The sequence below is a fragment of the Populus nigra genome, chromosome 5 (assembly GCF_951802175.1).
Source record: "Populus nigra chromosome 5, ddPopNigr1.1, whole genome shotgun sequence".
Classification (NCBI taxonomy): Eukaryota; Viridiplantae; Streptophyta; class Magnoliopsida; order Malpighiales; family Salicaceae; genus Populus; species Populus nigra.
This window is the reverse complement of record NC_084856.1, coordinates 14897153-14907219: the sequence shown is the minus strand read 5'-3', so window position 1 is coordinate 14907219 and position 10067 is coordinate 14897153. Positions and strand designations below refer to the sequence as shown.

The window sequence follows — 10067 nt, the reverse complement described above, 5'->3', positions numbered from 1 at the left end:
ACCTGCTCCTCCTTCCCAGTTCTCATCCCTCTCTCCCCTGACTACATGTACTGATAACGCTGGGAAAGTGAATTAAAAATAGAGCAAACAACAGATTCATTGATTCCCCCCCCCCTTTACTTTGCCTCTCTCTCTTTGTGCTGGATCCGGAGACGGGGAAACAAGGTAGGGACTGGATGGGAAAGTTTGGGGATTTTTATTTCTCTAAAGAAGCTGCTGAATGTGCAGGAAAAAATGTGATTTTTATGGCTTGCTTGTGATGAATTTGGTTGGTTTTTTCTGTGAACTTGTTTGAACGTGGAAGAAGAAAACTGGGTATGGGAAAAAATTTGACAGGCAGAAGATAAACCATGATGGATTGTTTGAACAATAAATACAAAAACAAAGAAATAATAGTTTTTTTCGGAACAGACACAACAAATTAAATAAGATCAAAGGATTTTTTTGATATAATTCTTACAGATCTAACAAAGAAGATAAAAATATAAAGGAAATAATATAGAGAAATAGAGAAATTTGAGGGGAAAATACCTGAAATAAAAGAGTGTTCCAGAGATATAATTCTCAATTCTTCCTGCTTCAACTGTTGCTTCAATTGTTTTTGGAAAGAGACACACAGAAACTGTTTCCTTTTAACAAGAAAAGAAAAACACTTTCCTGTTATAAAAGATAATTTTTTATTCGAACTGGAAATAATTTTTCTTTAACTGACTTTTTGGATGGTTACCAAACATTAAAAAATAAAAAAAAATAAATTTCAAAAATTTAGTTTGCTTGAAATAAACAAGGCATAGGAACGAGGAAGTATTAACTATCATGAAACTGGGTGTAGGAAAATTGCTCAGCTGATACTCTCATAATTTAAATATAAAAAAGGAAAAAAAAAAAAAAAAAGAGGGACCCTATGCAATGACAGAGTCCAGAGATGACAGAATCAAATTAGCACGAGGTTCCTCCAGGCTCCATGTGAGCAGGTAGTAGAAGTCGTCATCGTCAATAAAAACAAATGGAAGTCCAGGCTCTTCCATGGCTTACCAATCCTTTCAAGATACCCAATTTATACCTTCCACCATCATAGATAATTATTTCCCACTTGTAATAAAATCTCCAAGAAATGCTCCTCTCCACTATACTTCCTACCAAACTTTGGCTGCCATTGCTTCTCACAAAAAATGACGTCAACAACTACTACTACTCTCCCCAAACCCACTTCCAAATCCTTGCTTCGTGGCCCTTCTATGCTTAATCAAGCAAAACCCATTTCGTTCCTCCGGTTTCCAGCTTCGAAATCTGATTTTTTTGGATCAAAAAATAAAGCTCTGTCGAAGACCATGACTGAATTGATCAGAATATCTGTTTTTAGAGCTAGTTATGGTGGTAACAGTGAAGAAAGTACAGGATCTTTTCAGCAAGGAGATGTTATTCATGGGCCTAATAAGTTTCAAAGTGTGCTCTTGGCTGGTGGACTGGAAGCCACTCTCAATTGCCTGGTTTGTGTTTTCTCTGTTCGTTTGTTACCTCTTTCAAGAGATTTTAATCTTTGTAATCTGAGTTGTGTTTTTATTTACCTTCATGATTTTATGAGTCTTTTTAATAATCACTATGATTTAATGTGTTGATTAATTGGAGCTGAAAGTCTTCAAATTTAGTAACGCGGGACCAAAGAGATTTGAAGCTAAATAAAAGAGAGAGAGAAAAAGCTAAGAAGAATAGTTAATTTTAAGCATGAATTGCTAGAACATTAAATATAAATGATTAATCAAATAAAATCATAAATCATAGTGTTCCATCATTTTAGATAAGCTCTATTATTGACTAGATTGTTTGGTGGGAATATGCTAAAAGTTTGTTGCTGACGTGACAAAGAATGCTGATGTGGTGCTGATGCGGCGGTAACATGGTGTTGTTGAGGATGTGCTAGTTGACGTGTCAATGCTGATATGGCATTATGATGACATGGTAGTGTGATGAAGTGGCGCTGATGTGGCTGTGTAAGAGTATTTGTTTTTCAGATCTGGAACGTAAAACAGAAAGATGAATTATTTTTTTGTACTGCTACATTCTTTATCATTATTGATGAAAGTTTCCCACAATCTCTAGGGTTTATGAATGGTTTTTGAATTTCAGGATTTGAATAAGCCTATGAATTGTTTAATTATGAGAATAATAAATAAAAAAATCATACTCTAATATCAAAGGTGATACAAGACTAAAAAGATTCGAAAGAAAAAAAAGACAGAAAATGAGAAGCTAAGAAGAACAAGTCGAAGAAAAAAAAGAAAGAACTCAAGAAGAGAAGAGTAGGGGTTAGAAAAGTTGCAACATTGTAATTTTTATTCAATTCATTAATAACTAGCTAATTTTTATAAAAATAAGATATAAATACTAAAATCCTTACTAAAACAAATAATTGGGTTTATAACCCACTAAATAAAATATCCAACAATAATTAATTGAAGTACACTAAATAATATCTAATTAATAAATTTCAACTAAAAATTCAAATAAATTAAAGTAAAATATTAGTTAAAACTCAATCTCTCAACGATTTGGGTTATTCTCTATTGTTTTTTATCATACAAATAGATTTGGTGTCCAAACCATTTAATTTTTTTACTACATTTTATATGTTACTATTCCAATCAAAGACCACTATGCTTGTTTTTTAATTTCACTTACTATCTATATTTCTTTTTATATTGGTTAAAACTTCTGAAAGTGAACACAAGTTGCATTTCCTTTTTCTTTCCTTTTATTTTTTCTGTTTGAAAGTGAGACTTACGCCCGAAACAACTGAAATTGTGGACTGAATTGATGTTGCAATTGAGAGATAAAACTATTTCCCTAGTGAAGCACTTGCATTGAGAATGCCTTTGATAATTATTCTCAAAGAACCATTCCAATCTAAAAGCTTAAGCTGATAAATGAGATTTTAGGATATAATTTATAAAAGGCTTTCACTTGCACAGATCCACTTTATCTTGTGCTTAATTTTTATCAAATAAATAGGGATGGTAAAATTTGAACTCGTAACCGCTTGGTCATCAAGGATCTGATACCATGTCAAAAAACCATCACAACCTAAAAGATTGAGCTGTTAGATGAGGTTTCAGGATATGATTTATATTATTCTCTAACAATTATGACATTAAAATCTTCTTTGCAGGATAGCATTTAGCACTAGAAATCCTCTATAGCTGCTTTATAGCAGATTTATGTTGGCTTCATATCTTTGATATATTTGAGCACCACTGCCCTTCAATTTGTTTTGGTGCTTCCACATTCTGCAATATATTACTTCTTTCAGAATTTCAATTTCGGCATTTAGATGAAATAAACGCGCATGGTTTAGTCGTACTATTGTTGTTGGAACAGAGCAAATGGCTTGTAGTTACTTTTTTTGGTGCTGTCATTCTTGGGAGGCATGATGCAAAAGCCATGTGGGCTGCTTTGGGGTTAGTTGTGAATTCAATCCTCTCTGTAATCCTTAAGAGAACATTCAACCAAGAGAGACCCGATTCCACATTGAGGTCTGACCCTGGGATGCCATCTTCACATGGACAATCCATCTTCTTCACTTTGGTGTTCGCTATTCTGTCAGGTAACGTCCCTCTTTATTTGACTTGTTAGCTATTTATCAGTCTATTTTATGGCAGCATTTGCAAAATCTAAGTAAAGAAGGTTCATGATAGCTCCATCAACTGATGAGGGATGCAGTATCATGCTTAGGTTTTTGCAAATGAACCATGAAAGTTTCTATAATCTGCATATTTTCTCTTCCTACCATGAAAATGGCTGCTTGCTGTTACAAATGTCAGCATTTGCAAAATCAAGTAAAGAAGGTTCATGATAGCTCCATCAACTGATGAGGGATGCAGTATCATGCTTAGGTTTTTGCAAATGAACCATGAAAGTTTCTATAATCTGCATATTTTCTCTTCCTACATGAAAATGGCTGCTTGCTGTTACAAATGTTCTTTGCATGTGTCAAGTTTTGGTCTTTTAATAAATGCTTGTGTGAGCTTCTTCTTGGTAAATTCCTACAGAGTGCTTGTTCTGTGTGCTGTTGCAGTTGGGGAATGGCTAGGAGTAAATGAATTCACATTGATCCTCAGTGCATTTATGCTAGCATTTGGCACATATCTTGTAAGTATCATTTTGCCCCTTATATTATAGTCAAATGCAGCATGCTATTAACACTTGAGCTCACTTTCGAGTTTCTAAAAACAATCAACAATGTAGAACCCTAGGGGCTTGCAAATTATGGATATTATAAAGAATATGTGAAGCTTGTAGAATATGTTCATTCTATGGTGTGTTTTTTTTCCTCAAACATCTTTTTAATTTTGCTATATTGGGAAAATTTTGATTTTTTTTTGTTTAAAATGAAAAAAATATATATTATATTATCAAATCGTTTTGATGTGCTGATGTCAAAAATAATTTTAAAAAAATAAAAAAAAATTATTTTAATGTATTTATAAACGAAAAGCACTTTGAACCGTCACCACTACCACAATTCTTCATCCTTGCACTTGATGTGTGCATCAATTTATGTGTTCTAATTCACTTTTACAAGTCTCTTAAACGATAAAAATATTATAATTTATTCTTTAAAATTTTAAATTTTTATATATTTGATCCTATTATTTAAGGATTTTATATTAAGGTTATAAACTTTATTTTATTTGTGTTTTGGTCCTTCTGTGTTGAGGGAGAAGATAGAATGTCATCTAAAAAAAATATTCAACTGTCACATTTTGTCAATGAAAGAAGCTCATGGTAATGTCAATGCATTCGTCTTAGAATGTCAATAGGTTTGTTTTAAAGAATCTAGTTTAATGGAGATAGTTTAAAACTTTTATTTTGTTAGAAAAAATAGATTTATGCTCGGGAAGGTTTTTTGAATTGGTCTAATTCTTTGTTTTCAAATTAATTTTATGGTGTTTTGGAGTTAAAAATAAATTTATTTAGATTTTTATGATGGTTTTTTAGGTATTGTCAGATAAAAATAAATTAAAAAATAATTTTTATAAATCTAAAAATCTAAAACCTAACTTTTAAGTTATTGGTGGTGGCTGAAACTTGAACTAGATAACAAGAAGCCATTTGTTTAATTTAAAAATAAAAATATTAGATTGATAACATATTGTTCTCGCATTTAAAATAGGAAAGGACCTAAAGCTCAACCCAATACTCCTAAGCCCATCACTAGCTTCTTTTTATATTACTCTTTAATTTATTTTCTTTTTAATAAAATTCACTATTAATAAAACAATTAAAATTATATTTAAAATATTATTCAATTTTTCAAAGTTTTAAAACAAGATTATATTTTTTTATAATGATATTAACAATTACTTTATGAATTATTATATATAAATCTAGAATGACAAATTTATATAAAAATATGTTCGTGAATATTAATTAAAAATAAAATATCTATTTTTTATATTTTATTTTAAATTTGTTACAAGATTTTTTCCAATTAAATATTCTTTTATTTTTTCTTGTAAAAATTATTGAATTATGTTATTTTTTAGTTTTTTTTTTTTATCAAACCTTGTGTTTTAGATAATTATAAGTTCCCGTTTAAGAAAAAAACAACGATTCTCTTTCATTATATAAAAAAAAATAGATTTTTGATTAAAAAGATATATTTTTCCTTTTTAATTCAAATGATTGAGATTTTTATAAATATTTATTTTAATGAATGTAATATTTATTTTAATGACTTTAATTTTTATATTAAAAAACATGTTGCTAATATAAAATATATTATTTTGTAAAAACAAAAAACAATGTTTTAATGAAAATCCATCTACTAAAACTATTTTTTTTCAAAATTTAATTAACTTTACTCCTTAGATTAATAAACATTAATTCTAAAAACGTGGCTAGGCCGGGTGACTTGAGACCTAGGCAACTAGGGGCTTTAACCGGGTTTTATACACCGGGTTTTACAAAGCAAATTACCAGAATTGCAATCAGTCTTGTTAAATGTAGGTGATCTGCCGGGTTGACCCAGTTATACCGGTGACACCCTAATATTTTTTTCACAAGCGAGCGACACTAATTTAAAATCCGACTTCCCAAAACAAGCCGCCGCCACCACGCAAAATACCACATCCCCTCTTCCCTTCCGTTCCCAATCTGCTGCTGCTTTTTATTTCTTCCCTCGTAATTGAGGGGCTCAACCTCATCAACAAAACACTATTGTGGTCCAGGGGTTTAAACACTGGTGTTGCAGTCGCAATAGACGTTGTAGTTGGGGGTTTGTTGCACTCAATCTTCTAGTTAAGGCAGTGTGGTTTGCACAAAAGCGAAAGAGAAGAATTGGTTACCTCACGAAACTCAGATAATTTATTGAATATTGCTCTTTTGTAATCGGTTATGAAGCACTGATTCTATGAGATTTTCATTGCTAAAGTAGCTATGGTGTTGTGTCTTTGAAGTTAAGAGTTTTTAATTGCTTTATGAATGAGAATACAGATCATGGTTAATGGATGTAAAATCTGCATCTTAAAATAAAGTTAAATCTTTCTTGTTTGAGTGTTAAAGTCATTAGAATTAATGAAAGTTTTGCTTCACAGATTCATTATTTCTTAAACATTATCTTTCAGCTCCCCTGGGTGACCTGTTCCGGGTTATCTAGGTCAACTCTTTTAATTCATGACCCGATTATTTTACCGACAAATTTCTATCGGATTTAATAACTATGATTCGCATGTTTGTATCTCACCAACCGTTTTGAAGACATGGTTACGTGTCTCACAAGGACTTCATACAATCAACCAAGCTGTGGTCGGTGCTGCTGTTGGGTCCATTTTCTCCATTTTGTGGTTCTGGGCTTGGGATGCATTTGTGCTGAAAGCATTTATTTCCTCTCTCTGGGTTCGTATGGTTGTTGTTATGGGAGCTGCTGTATTCTGCCTAGCTTTTCTTGTGTATGTTATTGGTTATTGGTTCAACGATGACTGATGAATTTTAAAAAAATATATATTTGAATATGATTACACGATTTGCAAGCAATTCTTTCAGAGCAAAGTAGAATATCGTGACCTGAAATAGAGTTTATGCAAAATATTTACATTCTTTAGTGAAGGAACTTTCACGCACCAAATTTGAAAGCAAAAGGGTTGTAAAAAAACAAGGTTTTTGGTTTTTTTTTCTGGCTATTTAATTAATTTTTTTAATTTGATTCTTTAAAATTTGATTGATTTAAGATTAGAGGGTTAATGATTTGACTTGGTTGAAAATATTAACCCAGTTTTGAAAAAAAATTAGGAGCCATCTAATTCATTTATTAACTAATTAACTAAAGGAATAAATAACTTATTCTTTATAGTTAGATTATTATGCTCGTTATAATTGTTGGAATATTGCTAATTATATGGCTGTTATTGTCAAAGAAGATAATTGTCATTGTCAAAGAAGGAGGCTACAATGGTGGGTTGTTGGTAGCAGCCAACAACTATTGTTTAATGTCAAAGTTTGGTAAGTTTGGCAGCCACCATTATTGACAAAAGAGTAAGAGGAGCTACCATGGATGCCTATAAATAGAGGCATATGTTAGAGAGCAAAAATGAGAGAGTTAAAAGAGAGGAAAAGAAGAGCCAAAGATGTGAGAAATATAGAAGAGAGTGGGCTGTCAAGGCAGCCCGCAGTAGCTATCATTGCAGCACCGAGAAGAGAGAAATAGAGTGAGGTTGAGAGTTGCTAAAGAGGGGATAATTCCTCCTCCTCTATTATTGTAAATCTTGTTCTCTCCCTATATAATGCAATGGCTTCTCCCGTGGATGTAGGCGGCTTGCCGAACCATGTTAAATATTGTGTTAGTGTGCTTAGCCTTTAACGGACAAATATCAGAACATCACCGGTCGAAATTCCCCATAATAATCCACATAAAATCTCCAAAGTATTGCCTTTTTTCTTCACCAACAAGACTAGGGAAGCAAAGGGCCTATAGTTGGGTTGAATAATACCATTATGTAGCATTTGTTTCACCATTTTTTTCAATTTCCTTCGTATACATGATGAACTCCGATAAAACCTTATGTTGATTAGTTTAGCCCTCAGAGTGAGAGGAATTCTATGTCTATTTGTTTTGTAGGTGGAAGGTGCCTTAATCTTTGAAACATTGTTTGATTTTCATCTAGTAAAGCCTTCACATCTGTAATTTATATATTTTGATTTCAATCCTTCATGAGTTTCTAAAGAGAAGAATTAATCAATGAAGCCATAAACTACCTCCTTTAGACTCTTATGTACCTTCATGGTTAAAATCATATGCAAATCAAACAGGATTGGTGAGTATATAATTGCATATCCCAAGCTTTAACAACCTTAAATTAGCTTGGAACTCATACCAAGCTTTAAACTTCATATCACATATCCCAAGCTTTAACAACCTCAAATTACCTTGGAACTCATACCAATATTGCATGAACCATTTGAATTTTAGTCTATAAACATCACATGTCATAACATTGTGATTAGCTATTATGATTGCTAAAAAAATAATCTTTATAAAAAACAACCTTGGTTTCTTTAATCACATTCTCCTCACACAATTTTATTAGACCGCTATCAAGTGAAATAATATAATATTTCCCTAGACAACTTCCTCTAATTCTAATGGTATTATATGCATAATTGTCTCTAGAGCTTTTAATGACATCCCATGTTCTTGATATCTAAAATATCTTCTTTGCTATTCTTTTTTTCCTTCTACCATACGAATTCCATTTAGGCTACATTTATGTCCAGGTCAAATTTTTCTCCACGCTTAAAACATTGTTTAATTGTTCTTCTTTGTTCATTAAGAGTTTCTGAAGATAGTTTTGGACTTTATTGCACATCACTTCTAAGTTGATTGAGAGCTTTATAAAGTGAATTACCTGTTGGTCTTAAATGAGGGATTGATCCCAAGAGCAATTCTTTTTCTTCTAGCCATTACAAAAATGGATTTTTCCTGTTATTTTACTTGATTAAAACTTGCATTAAAATGGTAGGCTTAGGAATTTTCAACAATTATGGTAAATAAGGATTAAAAGTATTCATTAATTATTTGAACTCCTCAAATCTTTCAACATATTTCTCCACTCCCTTCTCTTGTTCTAGTTTATTGAACTCCTCTACAACATCCAAACCTTATACAAAGTGCCTTAAAGAACTCTTTCCAATATTTGATTAGGTCATTATCCCCTAACAAGAACCTTCAAACCAAAACTCAGCTTTTTTTAAGGTGAAAAGAAGCAATCTTCACCTATTGATGCACAAGTGTAAAGTGCATCTTGATGAATTTTCTACATTTCATTCACCCCTTTGAATTTTGACCACAAGAAATGGGTAGTTCTACTCTTGTTAAGGCCACATTGTAGACTCCTCTCTCTTGATGCCCATATATCCATTAAAATATGGAATCAGTCTTTCCACAAACCATGATTGCGGCTTCTTTGTGGAAAGACTGATTCCATTAGAATTGGAAATATCCCTTTCGTCTTCTTTATTAGTCACGATAGTATTCAGGATGTTCTTCCAATGCCCTTAACTTGTTATTTTCTGTCATTGTTTACTATTGAATAATGAAAGGATGTATTGGTTGGTCAAGAACGAGGATTTGATATCAACTGTTAAGGAATGTCCTTAACAAGGAATCAATACAACCTACGTAACTCTCCTCTCCAAGACAGTAGAACCCAAAGAGTTTAAAGATTTTCGGCCCATCAGCATGATTCATGGTATCTACAAGATCATTGCCAAAATCCTTGCATCCAGACTGAAAACTGCTATGCAAGATATCGTTAGCATTAACCAATCAGCGTTTATAGCAGACCGCAACATTATAGATGGTTTTATGATTGCAAATGAGCTGGTGAGTGATCTAAAGAAGTGAAAAGCGGCAGGTCTGATTTTCAAGATTGATTTTCATAAAGCCTTCGACTCAATCTCCTGGGATTACCTAGATGATATCATGGGTTATATGGGGTTTGGCAGAAAATGGAGAACCATGATTTATGAATGTCTTTCTTCAACAAAACTCTCGGTCCTCATTAATGGATCTC

The 10067-nt window shown here is 32.2% G+C and overlaps 1 protein-coding gene across 3 annotated transcripts; it reads left to right on the top strand.

Moving 5' to 3' along the window:
* The first annotated feature begins 915 nt into the window (after nt 1-915).
* On the top strand, nt 916-7032 carry LOC133693731 (lipid phosphate phosphatase epsilon 1, chloroplastic-like). 3 transcript variants are annotated; one of them, XM_062115012.1, is made up of 4 exons: nt 916-1490; nt 3376-3601; nt 4073-4146; nt 6757-7032. In XM_062115012.1, exons 1-4 carry the CDS (start codon nt 1173-1175, stop codon nt 6979-6981), a joined length of 843 nt encoding a protein of 280 aa, XP_061970996.1. In that variant the 5' UTR covers nt 916-1172; the 3' UTR covers nt 6982-7032. The 3 variants fall into 3 exon arrangements, with proteins under 3 accessions (XP_061970996.1, XP_061970998.1, XP_061970997.1); XM_062115014.1 differs by having other exon boundaries at nt 6624-6971; XM_062115013.1 differs by lacking the exon at nt 6757-7032 and adding an exon at nt 6228-6552.
* The last annotated feature ends 3035 nt before the right edge of the window (nt 7033-10067 follow it).

Coding starts and splice junctions, on each gene's coding strand:
- LOC133693731 (XM_062115012.1), top strand. CDS start 1,173: ATGACGTCAACAACTACTACTACTCTCCCCAAACCCACTTCCAAATCC. Junction 1,491..3,375: donor AAGCCACTCTCAATTGCCTG/GTTTGTGTTTTC, acceptor TTGTTGGAACAG/AGCAAATGGCTTGTAGTTAC. Junction 3,602..4,072: donor GGTGTTCGCTATTCTGTCAG/GTAACGTCCCTC, acceptor GTGCTGTTGCAG/TTGGGGAATGGCTAGGAGTA.